The sequence below is a fragment of the Artibeus jamaicensis genome, unplaced genomic scaffold (genome assembly GCF_021234435.1).
Source record: "Artibeus jamaicensis isolate MK-2021 breed Jamaican fruit bat unplaced genomic scaffold, CSHL_Jam_final contig_76, whole genome shotgun sequence".
In the NCBI taxonomy this organism is placed as follows: Eukaryota; Metazoa; Chordata; class Mammalia; order Chiroptera; family Phyllostomidae; genus Artibeus; species Artibeus jamaicensis.
In genome coordinates, this window is record NW_026521954.1 from 25,632,555 (window position 1) to 25,650,173 (window position 17,619).

At 57.0% G+C, this 17,619-nt stretch overlaps 1 protein-coding gene across 6 annotated transcripts in view; it reads right to left on the minus strand.

Annotated features, from left to right (window-relative positions):
* The window catches only part of AFAP1 (actin filament associated protein 1), a 94,257-nt gene that overhangs the window by 26,373 nt on the left and 50,265 nt on the right, over positions 1-17,619 (minus strand). For all 6 annotated transcript variants that reach the window (XM_037126774.2, XM_037126771.2, XM_037126770.2 and 3 more), the window contains 5 exons: positions 15,830-16,041; positions 12,193-12,372; positions 6,617-6,712; positions 3,593-3,674; positions 299-448 (listed from right to left, as the gene is read on the minus strand). In XM_037126774.2, the coding sequence (XP_036982669.2) occupies positions 299-448; positions 3,593-3,674; positions 6,617-6,712; positions 12,193-12,372; positions 15,830-16,041 (720 nt within the window). The remainder of the gene's footprint in view (positions 1-298; positions 449-3,592; positions 3,675-6,616; positions 6,713-12,192; positions 12,373-15,829; positions 16,042-17,619) is intronic.

The window sequence follows — 17,619 nt, forward strand, 5'->3', positions numbered from 1 at the left end:
AGGGCAGGCCGGCAGCCTGCGTGTGCCTTCCCACTTCAAAGACTTGAAGGGACCCGGAGATATTCTGGGATCAGAGGGAGACTTAGTTTTTCATCTTGAAAGAACCTCAGAGATCATCTCAAACCTCCACTAAGTTTTTCTTTTTAGTAATAAGTGGTAAAAATGTAAAACATTTCCCCCAGTTCAAACGATCAAAGGCCTAATTCAAAAAAGCCCAAATGCAAGGACCCCAGTGAGCGGCCACCGGGCGGCGCCAGGGTAGGTCGGCAGTGCGCCCGCATGGTCTGCCCCTTCTCACCGCAGGTGGGCACGTCCTCCTCGGCGGACGAGGTCTGCTCATCGGTGGACGGCTTCTTCTTTCCCAGACCGATGATCTTGGTGATCTTTTTCCCGGTGACTTTAGATACAGTCCCCTTGCCCTCCAATTTGGAACTTTTTTTCCTCTTAACTGTCAAGAATAACGACAACAGAAAAACTGTTTAATTCTAGAGCATAAATTGGAAAAACGTTCAAATAAAGCACCAGTCATAGCCACTCTCTCTTGACAGCCTTTACTTACGGAGCGTCTGCTCTGCACCAGCCTTTGGGGGCGTGGCTAGTGGCTTAGGCGAATTTACTCGGCGGGTCCACCAACAGAGCCAGGACTCACAGTTAACTGTCACACGTGTGGTACTCGCTGGGGACAGTCACAGCTCCCGTGTGGAGTGGTGCCCAGACCTCATTCCCTTCTCTCCATCACTGGCAGGAACAGTAGGACATTCACTAACTCACCCCAAATTCTGCTGCACTAGTTTATCACAGACGGGGGTCTACCCTCCCCTGTGAAAGCAGAGACAGGAGTGCGAAGTCACTCCCTGCAGCTTTGACCACATGGGGTCGGGACTGTGTCCAGGCTCATTCCAGAGACTGACGTTTAGGAGCTGCTGTCTGTCTGAGCTTAGGGTTTTCTCTGTGCAGCCAGCAATTTGTCTGGGTTACAACATGGCTGGATAAAGGGACTTGGACTAAAATCTCTCGGCTCCAAACTGTCAAGGCTGAGCCACAAGACTAGAGGGTAAGAGAAGGTCAGAATAATCTCTGACCATGACGTCCCTGCAGGAACTACCAGGGAAACATCGACTATATACAAAGTCCCGCGCCAGGCAGAAACAGTCTGAGCCAAGGTCACTTCTACAAAGTGTAGAAGGCTGCTCTTCTCTGAGATGAAACAACAAACAGAGCCGCCCCGGAGAATCTGAGACCTGGATATGTTCACTTCCACGTATACTGGGACACGCGTTCATTCAGCAGGGCCGATTTTTACAAGGACCCAGGGAGGGAACAGCAAGCAAGAGACCTACCACTGTGCCTGGGCCCCCCGACAGGGCCCCGAGACTGTACGTTATTCTGCCCAGGGCAGACCTTAAAGACAGCTTTCCTGGCTCTGAGGACACAGACAAGCCCTGTGGACAGCAGGTGATACCTTCCCCCTGAGTCACTTCCCACAGAGAGGACTACGTCGCACTCAGGCATGAATGAGGAGGAAACCACGTGGTCAGGAGCAGGGGCCGGGACCTTTGGGCATGAGCCTTGCCTATCACGATAGCCCGGATTACTCCCATCTAACATCCAGATCATACCCCGTGTGACTGGCCCGGGTTGCTGTTCGGTGCAAGGCGACCTCATGCTACAGCTGGGAGGCACCCTTGCACTCCAGTGCCAGGGCACAGGTCAGCGGGGTGGGCAGGTGCTCACCTGGATGCTGAGGTCCCAGGGGCAGGCACAGAGGCTTCGGCTGGGAAGACTTCCCTGGCCCCCCAGCCCACCCTCCTCTCAGCCTGGTCCACCAACTGGGAAGATTGGAATTAACTACCTGCAGACTGCAACTCCCAAAGACTTGTACTCACAAGACATAAAGTACTCTCTGTCAACACGAAGAAGGAAGAACTAAAAAAAATATAGGCTAAAGACGTGAATGGACATTTTGCCAAAGAGGATGCCTGGACGGCACATGAGCTCATCACCACAGTCACCGTGCCAGTCGAGGGGCAGGTGCAAGTGAAAACTGCAGCTACACAGCCCTGCACCGCTGTTTGAGGGGCCAAAATGCAAACACCAGCACACCGCACAAAACACCGAGGCCGGGGAGGGCCCGGACGACCGAGGAGGCCCACTCAGCACCGCTGGGGCAGTGGAAGCGTGTCAGGCACAACCCCGACTGTGGGTCCACAGCAGCCTCATCCCCAGAGGCTCGGGGCTGCCAACAAGACAGCGGTTCCCTGGCCGGCGAACGGACGTGCTGGCTGTGCGGATTCCTGCGTGCGCTGCAGCCTGGTGCCACCAGAGCCGTGGCGCCGAGTCAGGGAAGTGGACCGAAAGGCTATGTCCACTCACAGGACATTCTGCGAAGGACAGAAAATGGATCTGCAGCTGCCAGGGACATGGAGAGGCAGAGGGAGGCACACAGGCGCACAGGGCACACTTGGGGCCAAAGAAATGTTCTAGCTCTCAACTGGGCATGGTCACACATCAGCATGGGCCAAAACTCAAAGAACTATATGCCAAAAAAGGTGAAATTCACCGTGTGCAACGCACACCTCCATACAGCTGGCTTCAGGAAAAGTTTCGGTATGTGCATGTCCAGAGCAGCATCTCTTACAAGAGCCAATGGGTGGGAACCGCCCAAGCGTCCATCCATAGGTGAGTGATGACAGAACATGGTCCCTCCACACAATGACCACTATTCAGCCCTAGGGGAAGGGGGACCCGACCCCTGTGCAGCCTGGGCGAGCCTGGAGGCCACGAGGGAGCGAGGCGGGCTGGCCGCACGGGGCAGACACGGTGATTCCAGTGATAGGAGGGCCCGGCGGGCTGCCAGAGTGCTGGACACCGAGAGCGGGTGGGGTCCCTGGGGCGGGAGGGAGGGAGCGTTTCAGGGGGACAGAGTGTCCATGTGGGGAGACGGTGGGGACAGCTGCACAGCACTGGAAATGTGCTTAGTGCCGCTGGACACTTAGCAACGGCTAAGATGGTACATTTACGTTGTGTATTTTACTGCGATTCAATTGTTCTGAATGAAGGTAAAGTACATCTTCAGAAACTCTTTTTAACAAACGACCAGAAATCTGTGAGTGTGGCCTCCCCATTATAGAGACGGGGAGCCTGAGGTGCACCAAAGAGGGAAAAGGTGGCCAAGCTGAAGCCGCGGCGGCGACAGGGAGGACACGTGACTCCTGTGCCGTGGTCCGAAGTCCCCCCATGAGAGTCGGCTGTCCCGGTGTTGGGCCAGAGGGCGCTGTCGCCAACCCGCCCCACTGCTAACTCCGGTGGGGCGGTGCCTGCTGTGAGTCAGCGTTTAAATGCACACAGGGCCCCCGTCAGGACACAGGAAAAACCGGGGCTGCAGCCCGCTGGGACAGCCAACAAAGACACAGAGGGGACCTCCAGCTTTCTGTCATGCGACGCAGGACGACGGCCTCTGCAGAACTGTGTCCCCGACACAGCTCACCCCTCGTACACCCCTCAGCCAGCAGGGGTCACGCAGCTGGCTGCAGAGCACCAGCGTCCGGTTTTCTGTTTGTGGTCCACGCCTTTCGGCATGAGCAGAGCTCACCTGGTTCCTTCCCGTCACACACAGCGACTCCGTTTTCTGTGACACCCTCCCCATCCGAGCTCGGTCTCTCTGAGGACAGTTTCTGTGATGACAGAAAGGATGTGGTTATTCTTATGACGGTCATGCCAGCCGAGGGGTGCACTACATCAGGGGTCACTCAAAATCCATCTCAAAGCTGAAAGTGCGGGCCAGATTCAGGGCAACGCGGCCAGCAGGGGGCTCGCTAACCAACCTTGACAAGCATCAGAAGAACACAGACGAGCCCACTGAGGCTACACCGGCACAGGCCCTGCACCAGGATGGTGGTGTTTGGCTCGCTTTTCCCCGTGAGCAGTTGTGGACACACACTAGGATCGTTAAGAACCCACCCCTCACCAAACTGCTACGCTGCGCTTCTAGAGACAAACACTACATCATCTGCTTACTTCTGCCCTCCTGTGAACAACTGGCAAGTGTTGAGTGTCTGCCTGTGACAACTGTGCTCAGCAGGTGCACAGTCGAGCGACTGCCACACCCGTCAAGGGCACCGGGACACTGGCAGCCTCGCAGCCCCGACACCTGGCTGCGGGAGCGTGGTTGGGACGCTCAGGTGGTGTCTGAATGAGAGACCTAGGGGGGAGTTGGGAGGAGGGGCACACGGTGATGGAAGGAGACTGGACCTGGGACGGCGACCACACAGCACAGTATGCAGTCGTGTGTTACAGAGTCGCACACTTGAAACCTGTAATTCATTAGCAAATGTCACCCCCACAAGTCCAATATAGTTTTGTTTTTTTTTAAAGAGACGTCTTTGAGAGCTGGAATGCTTTCCTTCTGAGCAGAGGACCCGTGGAGTCACCACTGGGGCACAGGCCCCAAACTCCACCGTCCCCCGGCCAAGACCCTCTGCATTATCCCCCAGGGCCGCAGACACGCAGGGCAGCACGCAGGCCCCACTCGGCGACAGCTCCAGGCCACACTGGCTGAGGACGGCGGGCAGGTGTCTGGAACCCCACGGCTGTGCTGGGAACAGCGCAGTGCAGGAATGAGTGGCATTCTGTGGGAACGTGGCATGCGCCAAGTTCCAGTGACACAGTGTCTGAGAGTTGGCACTGCCCGCTCTCAGCCAGGACGTGCTCCTGGGAACCAGGTCAACAGGTCTGGCCAGAAACAGGACAGCCTTAGAAACCAAGATAAGCAAGGGACCGCCACCAGGCCCCGTGTGAGTGGGTGGGAGAGAAACTCAGATGCACTGCTGGTAGGAAGTGGAGTTGGACTGGCCGCTTTGGAAAGCAACTTGCTCAGCAGCATGAATCAAAACCTTAGAAAACAATTCTGTCCTTTGGTCTGGTCACCCAGCTTCTAGGAGTCTCTTCTCAGGTGACAGAGAAGCAGCCAAGACTGACAACAAGGTGCCAGGCTATTTTTAAATGGCCAGAAAAGAGCCCTGGCTGGGGGGAGCCTCATCCCAACACACCAGGGTCGCAGGTTCGATCTCTGGTCAGGGCACACACATGAAGCAGCCACTTCTTTATGCGTTCACTGCACGAAGAATTGGAACAACAAATCAACGTCTCTTTCTCTCTAAAACCAATTAAAAAACCATGAAATAAATGGCCAAGAATAAAATAAGAAGGGTGTAAGTTGGGAGTGGGGGTAATACAACAGAGTCATGAGTTTCATATCATTTAGTTGCTGAAAGTACAGCAACACCAGGGGCTTGTTACGAGTGTAAAGAGCCTGGCAAACTGGCAACAGTGGAAGGGCAAGTGGAAAGACGGGGCGCGCCACTGCCGGGCAGCGGGGCACCCGAAGGGTGAGAGACACAGGAACAGGAGGAGCTGGTGAGACGCGCGGTGCCGAGGGCGCTGCGTCCTGTGTGGTGGACACGCTCCCGCGGGACCCCGACCCCGTCTGGGTCTCTGCACGTCCTCGGCCTTGTACAGCCGGCAGGTGCTGCTTTAGTGGCCACACCCACAGAGAGCAACGGCCTGCAGTACTGGGTGAGGCTGCGAGGTTAACTCAGGTGGCATCTCGGAGGGTGTTCCGGATGAGACCCACACTTCAGATGGGAACTCTGAGCAAAGCAGACTGCGCTCCCCAGTGTGGTGGGCCTTGCCCAAGCACTTGAAGGCCTGCCCAGAACAGAAGGGCCTGCATCCCCGAGCCCAGGCGAATTCTCTGGCAGAGGACCTCAGACTTCAGCTGCTGGAAGACACGGCAGATTTTGAACTTGCCATCCTCCATAATCCCATGAGCCAACTCCTCAATATAAATCTTACACAAACAATTCCCTGTAGAAATCACATACAAATATATGTACACACACACACACACACACACACATCACCCCTCTGCCCCCCGGTGGTTATCTTTCTCTGGAGGATCTGCACTAAAACAAGAGTGGACCAAAAGGGCCTGGTCCCTGGCAGGAGCTACTCAGGCGGGACCCAGGAAGCCCCCAGGACTCAGCTCCCCAGAGACCACTGAGGGGAGGGACCAAAGGTCCCCGTGGACATGCAGTCCCCACAGGGACAGAAGCCCAGAGAGAGCTGGACGTGTGGCGTGCCACAGATGGATTCATGTGTTTCTGACAAGAAGGGCCAGCCCCCGCCCCACACTGCTGGGCCCTCGCTGGGCCTTCCCACAGGCAGTGGGTCGGGCAGACAGGGCCAGGGCTCGAAGCCTGCTCTCCGGGGAACCACCCTCTGGGGAGGCATGTTTCCCCAGAGCCTGCTGTGTTCCTGAAGGGCGCGGATCTCAGTCTGCCACAGAACAGCTGGGTGACCTTGAATGAGGCCCTCAACACCTTCCATCCATTTCTTCGTCTAGAGCTGGGACTGACACAGCCGACCACACGGTCTCTAACACGGCCAACTCGAGCGTCGCGCACCAAGCGGGCCCTTGCAGCGCACAGGAGCAGGCCTGCCTCCTCTCTCTCTTTCCACTACAAGGGCTGGAAGTCTCGGAGAACATGCTGAGGGCGTTCGGGGGAGCCCAAAGCCTCCGTGAGGCCACCGGTTCCAGAGAGAACACACTCCTTACCTTCTCCAGTTCTGCCTTGGGCACGGGCGAGTTTGATGGGGGGGGACATTCAGAATCCACAGGCCCACTGCAGCCGCTGTAGACTTCTTTGACCACCTGTAATAAGTGTGACATTTCTGAGTGTGTCCAAAGGCAGAGACACCTATGCGAGCAGTCGAAGCTTGAGATGAATGGGGGTGCACTGAGCAGCAGGAAGCTCGTGGGTGCCAGGCACTCACTGTTCGTACAGGTGCCCACGCCCCAAGCGTCTACCGCTGCTGGTGCTGACTCAGACTCTGGGGGCTGCGGGGGAACCGCGTGTGCGAGCGAGGGTCCTGCCTGCACTGGGCCCCCGCTTGGGAGGACAGAGGGATCACGTGAATAGTGAGCATCGCCCACGGTGCGGGTGGCGCGAGGCCGTGGTGCGTGCCCCAGAGAACGAGTGGCCCTGGCCCAGGAGGCATGGCTGCTTTAGAGAAAGAGCTCACGAGAGGCCTCGCGGGGCTGGCTGGTCTGAGCCAAATGGCCAGAACCAGCCATGAAGAACCAGTGGGAAGGGTTCTAGGCCCGGGGAGCGGCAGGTGCAAAGGTCTGTGGCAGGTGTGCGGTGTTCAGGGACAACCCACAGAGCGGTGGGGCAGGAAGTCAGGTGGGAGAGGCGGGGGAGGGGAGCTGAGTCACACAGCGCCCCCGGGGGGGGGGGGGAGAGGGGTTGTCTGAGTGCGGAGGAAGCCCGGGAGCCCAGCAGTCTGGGCAGCAGCACAGCACGGAGCTCGAGAGCGGCTGCGGAGCCTTGCTGCCCGGGTCTGCCTGGGGCTCGCCTGGCACAGACTAAGGAACAAGCTTCAGCTCTCCTGTCTGAAAAGTGCAGATGGAACAATCCTCCTAAAATTAAATGCCTTGAGACAGTGCCTAAACCGTAATGAACTTTCAAGTATCATCAGGTGCTAGAGAGCTCTTATTGTTACGGGAAGAGAGAATGATGGGGTGCCAGAAAAACAAGTATAGAAAAACGAGAACAAGGTTGGTGCTGGAGGTCTAGGGACATGAGGAGATGGCGGGTGGACTGGAGGGATGGTCCCAGTGATGGAGAGGAGGGGAGGGACTCGGGACGAGTTCTGGAGGAAGACGCGGCAGGCCCCATACGGGGGTTAGACATGGGGCATGAGGGAAGGGGCCCCGTCTGAGACAGCACCCAGACTCCGTTTACTCAGCTGGAGCAGACAGAGAGAAACAGGCTGGCGGGAGGGGGGCCGGGCAGGTATGTTTGCAGGTGAAGAAAAACTTCCAGTTGGGGCTGGAAATAAACTAGGGAGTTGGGGGCAGAAGGCCTGGATGGAAGGTGAGACGGAGCAGACCGGCGTCCTGGAGAAAGACCCAGAGCCGGTCAGCTGGTGGGGCGGAGCCAGAAAAGGAGGCTGGTGGGAGTCTGTGAGGGCAGGAACAGCTGGCAGGGACAGCTGGCGGGGGCAAACTGAGAGGGTACACTCAGCGGAGCAGGGGGGAGGAGGGAGAAAGCTGGGAGACAGCCCAGGAGAGGGACACCCCTGAAGTTTGTGTGTAAGGGAGGCAGGAGGAGGGGCTGAGGGTGGAGGGGTGAGTGAAGCCTGCGGAGCCAGGAAGGCGGAATGGCATGTGGAGAAGGCAGGGAGTGCGTTTGGTGCCAGGAGTCAGAATGCCCCCGTCGGACCGGCTCTGGTTTCTCAGTGACTGGTGAGGTGAGGCAACAGTCACTGGCTGCAAGTCACACCCTCCCCGGGCCTTGGTTTCCTCCCTAGCAAAGGAAGGAGGGTCAAGATGACCCATCTCGCTACTTATCCCTGGTTTCATTAAGAGACCAGGGGACCCTGGTACAAACAGCCCAAGCCGGCGTCTGGCGTGTGCCGCTGAAAACGCGGCAGCTGCTGCCATCCTGCACACAGCCTAGGTGAGCATGTTCTGTGGCCTGGGTGGGGAGGAGGACGACCCCAACCGAAAGCTACAGGTGGGGGGTCGGCAGGAGGTGCACCGGTGCTCACGGCCGCCCCCACAGTCACCCACTGTCCTTCCACCGTGCCCGAGCACCGGACGGGAGCTGCACGTGGCTGATGGCCGGGGACATGCTGTAGGTCCCGGGCCGGTGGCACACTCTTCTGACAGGAACACTGGCAGACAAATCTTTCCCAATGTCTTCTATGCTTTTTGGAGCAAAGCTGCAATTTGAGTTCAACCCAAGTGCCTTCTGGGCAGGAAAAACAAAACAAAACACGCCCCAGCCCAGACACCTGTGCAGCAATCTGCGGCATGGCCTCCGGGACCCTCCAAGTTCACCAGGACGGGGCCAGGGACTCCCAGCCGGGACAGTGTCTCCAGCCATCTTGCTGCTGGGCTATCCTATGAAAAATTGGAGCAATGTCCACATCTGAGGCCGAAGCAGGAAAAGAGAGGAAGAAATGGCCCGGGCAGCCCGCTGCAGGGCTGTCCTTGCTGGCACTGAGGGCAGCGTCAGCCCAGGGGCTCGATCTCATCTCTCTGCTTCGTGCTGACCTCACCACTGTTTCCGAGGGTTTTTACTCCCTCCCCCCCCCCCCCCGTGTGCTCATCAGGTCTTTAGGGCAGAGGGCAAACTTTCTTTCATTCCGGAGATTCTAGCAGAAGTCTACGATACAATGGGAACTCGCGGGCGTTTGTGTCAGACACAGCCAGGGTTTGAGCCCCCATTCTACCCTTTCTTTCAAACGTGACACCGAGCAACCCCGACTCTGAGCCTTGCCTCCCCCTTCCAGAAAGTGCACAGGCACGCCTGGGGGCAGCTGCAGCGTCCAGCCCAGTCCTTCTCCCAGCACTGGAGCTCCTTTCCCGAGATTAAAGCATTAAGTGAAAATGTTGGATTGTGCAGACGACCCTAAAGCGCACGAGCTCTTTGTTTTGCAGGGAGAAGCTGAGCCCACACACCCAGCCTGCAGGGACCCATCTACAGCCCGGCTGTCTCACTCTCCTTTTCAGTGGCGGGGCATGGACACAGCCCTTTGGCCGCACTGCTCCGGCTACTCCCACCAGACACCGGGCTGCAGTCCTGGGAACGGTGACTTCGGAGGTCATGTGCTTTATAAGACTTGTCCTTCCAGACTCGGCCTAGATCTCACATGACCAGAAAGTCCACTCCAACCTCCAACGACGGGAGATGGTACGGCTGCCCCCTCCACGTGCTACAGCCAACCACGTGCTCCAGTCAGACGCTGGTTCCAAGTGCATCCAGTATGTATGGATCTGTCCCTTCCATAAAGCTGTGCTCATTCTTACACAAGGGCCACACTTTCTTACATGGGTGTATTCTCAACACCTAGCACTTAAGAACAACTAAAAAAGTAGTCTGATTAAAGAAAAGGGAATGAAGACGTAAATTGGACTTGAAATGTTCTATGGGAAAAAAAGAATGAAAAAAAAAACAGAAAAAGAAAGCTGGCTGGCACATAAAATATATGAACACTCATGACAAACCTTCCCAGTCTGCACAGATTTCTGAAACCCTCAAGGAACACACACCTTTAAGAGGAGGAAGGGCCTGCAGCACCAGTACAGCCCGCCCTGGCTGCCATTATTGTGGGCACAGCACTCGCTCTGGCCACTAGACTGTCCCCATGGCTCTCACCTGTTTCCCATCAAGTCCCACTGGCCAGCAGAGCTACGGGGACCTGAGCCGTCACTGAAGTCACCAGGTGACCTTCTTGAGCCACCGAAGCTGGCTGATGGACTTGCCTTCCCTGGGAAACCCGCCCTGACACCTGTGCGCTGTAAGCACCCCGTGAGAGTCTCTCTCACTCCCCTGCTCCCGCTCCGGCTCCCCGTGCAGCACGGCCTCTCCTCCCAGAGCTCGGTGGGCCGGGCAGACCCGGGCACACTGGCCAGGTGAGGGGTGGGCGTGCATCCCGGCATCACAAGGTGATTCAACCCTTCCCCAGACTGGATGACAGGAGCATCCCAGGACGGGGAGTGGCCTGAAACGGTCTCTACTCTGGTGTCTGTCTGTGGCCGATCGGCCCCTGCAGAGTTATTAGGAAGTAAGGAAAGGCTCATCGCCCACACGCGTGGGCAACCTGGACAAGGTTTCTGAACTTCTTATTTCATTTTAAAGAGCCATGTTCCGTGAGAAGTTCACTATGTAGTTAAGAGAGTTGAATCTAATTCGGAATCACAAACCCTTCAAAAACGAATTGTTACATGCTCTGTGGTACATTTGTTTGCTTTTAGTTCGAGCCCTGCCCCTCAGAAACCCAGTCTGCGACATTTTTAAGGAAACCCGACCACTCCGTTTCTGGGAGTGCTGGCTCTTGTGCTCTGCCTGCCCCCAACAAAATGGCTCATGTTTTTGGCATCTGCACACACAGTCCGTTAAGTGTGGCGAGAGCCACTGGTGACGGAAGCGGACGGCCGAAGGAGAGGGACAAACACGGCTCGGCGCCGGCAGGAAAGCGTACCGCACCATACTGCACTGTGCCACGCGGCGCACACCCTGGCTGACCGGCCCTCCCACCCTCGTGCCTAACAAAGGGCCGGGTGCCCTGCTGGATAGAGACCAAGGCCATGCAGAAGCTGCATCCCACATATTAGCAGCCTGGAGCTACCACTATGCAAAGGTATCAGAAGAAAACACGGGATTAAATCTCCAAGCTTTGGATTACACAGCAGTTGCTTGGCTCTGACACAAAAAGCCGCACAGAGAAATGCAGTGCCGCCACACGCTACAGTGTGGAAAGGCCCTGAAAGCATGGTGGCAAGTGACAGAGGCCAGTCACACAGGCCACGCTGCCCAAGGGCACTTACATGAAATGTGGAGAACAGGCAACCCCCTGGGGACAGAGGGCAGATGAGTGGCTGCCTGGAGCTGGGGCGGGGGCGGGGCAGCTGCTGTCGGCAGATTTCTCCCCAGGGTGACGGGCACGGCAGGTAGAGGGAGGCCCAGCCAGCCAAGCCTGCCATGCGCCTGCTACAGATGCTGAAAGTCAAGCAAACGCTCCCAGAAGAAACCTCCAGAAACCCTAGAACTAAAAACTGCCACACCAAACTTAAGAACACACTGAACAGGAACAAAGTTAACAGCAGGTTAGATGCAGCTAAAGAGAGAAATGGGCAGCTGGGAAATAACAAGAAAAATTACCCGGACTAAAAGCTTTTTAAAAGGGAGACAGTAAGTAACAAAGCAAAGATAAGAAGTTTAATGTACTGAAAAAGTCTAACATATATTTAAACATAGTTGGGGGAGAAGAGGAAAGAGGGTCAAGTTATATTTTAAGAGAAATGGCTGAAAATTTTCCTGAAACCTAGAAAGATGACAGGCCACCGATTTCAGAAGCCTAAGGAATCCCAAGCAGAGTAAATAAGAAAGAGCTCATATCCAGGTACAAAAAAGTGAAACTAGAAAATCAGAGAGAAAGTTCTAGTCACATCCTGCAGATAGGGACCAGGCTGCCTTTTGAAGACGAGTTGGAGTGATTTAAAGTAATCAGAATAACCCACAATCGGAGACCAGACTACTCGGGCTAGCCTGTGTTGGCGTGTGCTTGAAAAGGCGTGAGTCAAAGCAGAAACGGGCCCCGGAAACAGCGCCGACAACTCACCCTCAGCCACTGCTCAGCCTGCTCCCTGCTTTGCACCGCCAGCACGAGGGCGTCTGTGCCCTGCTGAGTGATTTTCAGCTCATGCTTCTTCTTCTTGCCGTCTTTCGGGATGTAGGTGATGCTGCAGCCCGGGAGAGGCAGCTCCATCTGCGGCTGCTGGTCCTTGGAACTCTTATAGCACTGCACGCAACAGGGAGAGCCCAGTCAGGCCACGCGGGAGGTCCCACACTGAGAAAACTCGGGCCCCGTGGAAACGGGAGTGTGGGCGTGGCGTCCAGGGGTCAGACCGAACGGTGGGGACACTTGGCAACTGGAAAACAGACCTGCAGGCTCCCTGCTGTCCTCACTGCTCCACACCCACACTCCGCACACATGGAATACATCTACTCATTTCGTTCCGCCACGTCCACTGGCCATCCATGAGATGACCTGGCAGGAGGCAGAAAGGCCCTGCCAGCCCGGGCTTATGTCCTCACGGAGCTTTCCCAGTGAGCTGCATGGAGGCAGTTTCTCAGATTTGCTGAAACAACACAGCCGGGATACTCTGTTCCATGACCTGTTGCTGGCGTCCACCCATCTCACTTCTGTCCTCTTTCTGAAAGAATGATTTCAGTAAGGGTATAAACAGCAGCACCCAACAGACGGAAATGTCTGCTAAGGTCTGCTTTTTCGGTGAGTAGGGGACCCCACGCTCACGCTGCACCATTCACACACCTGCACTCACTCCACAGACCTCACTGCTGGGGAAACTGAGACCTAGTTCCCATCACCCCTGGGGTTTGGGACACCTGGGGCCACACCTCTGTCCAGAGGCACCCAGCCTGCCATGGTTCAAGTGTGTCCCTGGTGCCTGCAAGCATGCCTTTTCGTGGACACACGTGTGCCCACAGAGGAGGCCAGATACCTGCGTCCTCCTCTCCTACTAATTCAGTCTGGGCCTGGGAAGTTCCTTAAGCTCTCAGAGCCTGTCTCCTCACCTGTAAAATGAGCTATTGTCATTTTCCCGAATTATATTATTATAACAGTAACACCTATTACCAAGTCTGCAGTATCACCGTTATACAAGGCCTCCCGGGCACCTGCGTCTTGCAGGTGCCTGCTCTGCAGACAGAGTTGACCCTGGCCAGGAACTCAGTCCCCTCACCCGACTTGGGTTCAGTAACTTGCCACAGTCAGGCGACTGGGCGAGCGGCAAACCCGGACTCCGGCCCCACGCCACGTGAGTTCTGTTCCCCTGACCCTGCCACCCACAGACAGAGACGAGCAGACGCCCATGCTCAGGAGTGATGACCGATGGCTCCACAACCATGCCTCTCCAAGGGCACGCCAGTGGAACAGATCAACTTTTTAAAAAAGTTCAGCTGATGGTTCCTCTGTCTTTTTAAAAAAGAACAAAACTGCACCCAAACCAGCTAAGATCCGCTGGCTGAGTGTCCACCAGGCACCTTGCGTTCCGCTTCCTGAGGAAGGCGAGGAGGGAGAACGCGGTGCAGAAAGGGAACTTCACCTTAGGCTTCCCCGAGGTCCAGCGCCTCGGGACAGGCACTTCATCGGTGATCTGACCCACTGCCACCGGGAGGTGGGAACAGGGGTGGCTCTAGGGCAGCTGGCTCGCAACCGAGCTCGGCACACAGGACATTCGCTTGGCGGCACCCTGGAGGGCGACTCCTGCAGGAGGGCAGGAAGTGGGCCCAGCCAAGGACGGAGCTGAGCCACAGGGCCATTCATTTAAAGGCCTCGGTGGGAAGACCCCTGGGGCTCTGGAGCTGGAATGTGCCATCACGTTGTCCCAAGAGTCTGGGCCTTCACATCCAGATGTGACATCAGACACAGACCCACTGGGAAGGAATCATGACCTTGGATGAGATGTCTGCTTGGACCCCTTTCTGCAAGTGAGGGGATGGGCCCTTGGGGCCTGAAGGGGGCTCTGCGCCCCCCGGAGTGAGGAGTGACACGGGTGTGCCTGTGGGCACGCAGCTGGGGAGCACTGGAGGCCAGAGCACGGCGGCGGTTCCCTGCAGTGTCTGCACTGTTCGCACTGGGAAAGCATGTGCCACTGCGGCCACTGCCCACCTTTTTTCAACATCAACAGGGTCATCTGGGTCACAGGCTGTTTCAGAACCAAAAAACCTCCACAGCAGAAGTAGCTAGCTTCGACTCTGCACTTCCCTGAGGACAGCACGTCCACGCGGTGTTCCATTAGTCTCCTCGGAGGCAGCCAGCGCCACTGCACACGGCAGGTGTCACCGGCCCGGCCGTGAGGGCGGGCCTCCAGGCAGGAGGTGGGAGAAGCGAAGAAAAAGGCGGGGACCCAGAGGGCAGTAGTGGGGTGAGCGTGAGGACACAGCGCCTCCGAGCTGCAGGCCCCTGCGTGCAGCAGGCTCCCGCGCACGCTTGGCACGGCTCAGCCACGGGCCCCCTGGGTATTGTCAGCACGTCTGTCTGTGCGACACACCCGCGTCCTGCAGCCACCGTGGCAGGTTGTTAGTAAGTGCCGTGTTCATCCTTCTTGTCTTCTCCCCCCATCCTTTATTTTAAAATTCCCATGGCATCATCTTTGGCATACTCTGAATTTGGGAAATTTCAAGCCATGCATGTGGAAAAAACATGTATTCTTGCTGTATTTTAAAAAAATTGAACAAAACCACTAATTAAGCAATATACAATGCCCTAAGAATCTAGTAAAATAAGATTCCCATAATTCTCGGATGAATCTATAAAAAGCTATCTGCCCCTCTAAAAGAGACATACAAAAACATAACTGTACATGAGTTCTGTTTTCATGATAGAGTTCTGAGCCATTTTTCTCCTCAAGATTTGAAGAAAAAATGAAAAGCAAAAGCATACTCTAAAATTCATAATTCTAACAATCAATCAAGGTTTCTAAAGCTGGGAAGGCAGGTGGGAAGGAGGAAGGGAGAGAAACCTGCTAGAGCAAGACACAGGGGAGGGGAGGGGAGGGGAGGGGAGGGGAGGGGAGGGGAGGGGAGGGGAGGGGAGGGGAGGGGAGGGGAGGGGAGGGGAGGGGAGGGGAGGGGAGGGGAGGGGAGGGGAGGGGAGGGGAGGGGAGGGGAGGGGAGGGGAGGGGAGGGGAGGGGAGGGGAGGGGAGGGGAGGGAGGGGAGGGGAGGGGAGGGGAGGGGAGGGGAGGGGAGGGGAGAAAGAAAAGAAAGGGAGAGAACAGCTCTGTAGCTTTCCAAAAGAATTTCCTGTCCCGGCAATGTCCCCCAGTGGCTGGCCACCCTCCCCCTTCTCTGACCTGGCTTTAAGGAATCCACTGACTCACTAGGATGAGAAAATCCACCCTGCAACTTCTGGCAGGTTAAGCACTATGCCTTTCCACAGACACAAACCGCAGACACCGCCAGGAGGGGAGGATTTTGCCCACTGCTCGCTTTAGGGAGCTGGAAAAACCCCTGCATTAAAGACTTGGCTGTGTCCGCCAGCGCCAGCTGACAGCCTACCGGGGCCAGCGTGGGCCGGCGCCAGACACTGCTAGCGTTCCGTGGGCTCGGAGGCCTGTGCTCCCTCTCCCCCGTGCGATGGCAGTGCTGCGGGTGTCAACGCCAGCACGTGAGGCTGCCAAGGAGGTGGCACCATCTTGGCACAAGAGCGATCAGCTCACTAGGCTGACTCACCAGTAGCTTGGTGTCCTTGATGACGCAGAGCAACTTGGTCCACTGTCCGAAGCGCTTCTTGCGCAGCAGGAAGGCGCAGATCTTGGCGTCCTTCACCAGGTCCATGGAGGCCTCCTCCGAGGGCCACTGGTGTCGCATTTTCTTCCCCTTTCCATCCTCCTCCTCTTCATCGTACGATTCATAAGAGCTACTCATCGCATCCGAGTCATAATCTGTCCGAAAGAGAGAAAGGTAAAGACCTCGCTATGAAAACCTCACCTGGGCCCAGGGTGTGCTACTCTGCCCACACGCTGGAGGCACCTTCACCGGGCACCTGGCGTGCTGGGGAGACGCCCACTCGTGTGGACAAGGAAAAATGGCGCCTAGACGTGGGCAGTGGAAACTCAATGGAGGGTTTTCAAGTAAAGTGACTGGAAGTTCTGCATGGAGAAAAACCATTTGCAGACTGTTCAGTATGGCTGGGCACCTGGCAAACCGTGCCTTGTGGAAGCCTCGCCATGGTCTTGCCAGGCGGGCCTTGCCCCTGTTCTGTGGTGCGTCCCGCCCACCGAGACCCTGGGCCATAGAGCTCCCCGTGCCCCCGTGCCCACACCTTCACGTCCAAGTTCTTTCTAGGCTGTGACATGCTACTGCCTGTTGGCATCGCCACATGCACAAGCCCTTCCTACTGTTCAGATCCAGCCCAAGGCACCCAACCTTCGGGTCACCCTCGGACTTGAGACGACACTCACACCCCGTCTCACTTTGCACCGTGGGAACAAAGCCACCTGCCGAGGCTCCAGCCCCATGCGACTGACTGGGCTGGAGAAAGAGCTTCCCGAAGAAACGAAGGTTTGATGAGGTTGCAGGGTAGAGTCCCATGCTGAAAGGCTGTCCCTGCCCTGTGAGGACCCAGGGAGAAGGCACCGCCCGTGGGCCAGGAAGGAAGAGAGCTCTCACCAGGCCGGACTGCACCACACGCTGGTCTCGGGCTTCCCCGCCTCCGGGCCGTGAGAGCGAGAGCGTGAGCGTGAGTGGCTGGTGGGCAGCTGCTCGGCCTGCGCCGCTTTGCTGGGCCTGCCCGGGCTGATGCTGGGCCAGACGCCCTCCCGGGGCGTCTCCACACCAGCCAGCAAGAAACTCGTCCCGCTGCACTGTCATGGCCGTCCGGCCGTCTGTCTGTCTCTAGCGGCGGGCCGTGAGCCGCCCGAGGAAAGGGAGACCGCCTTGTCAGAAAGGACTGTCCCGGCAGGCACAAAGCACCCAGCGCAGGGCCAAGCACAAAAGTTTGTCGAAGGAAGAACTGTGAGGTGACTTAAAGTCCCCCTGCGCCCTCCAGGGACGGCCGGCTTTGTCAGGTATGCTAAGCCCCAGGGACCGCAGGACTGGCGTCTGACATCAGCGCTGCAGGAGGGCACGCTCTTTGGGGCCAGGTCCCATTCCTCTACATCCCCCTCCCCCGACGCGTCGGGAAGGCATTCGCTTCTCTAGCCTGTCTGAGGAACGAACCTGAGCCCTAACGAATGACAGGTAAGGAGACACTTCGACTGGAGCAATGGGCTACAGGCAGGTGACTGAAGAGGTACCTCTGGGGAAAGCACCGAGAAGGGCTGAGTCAGGGTGACAGAGGGGGAACCACTTAAGGTGTCTGTGTAATGCCATTGCTGAGGCCAAGGAGGCCAAGCAGAATGTGGGAGATGGCCGCGTGGCACTGAGGACCGTGGTCACCGTGGTCAGTGAACGAGCGAGAACGGTCTAGGCCATCCCTGGCACAGCTGCACATAGCCTTTCCGCCCTGCAAAGGGGGTGGG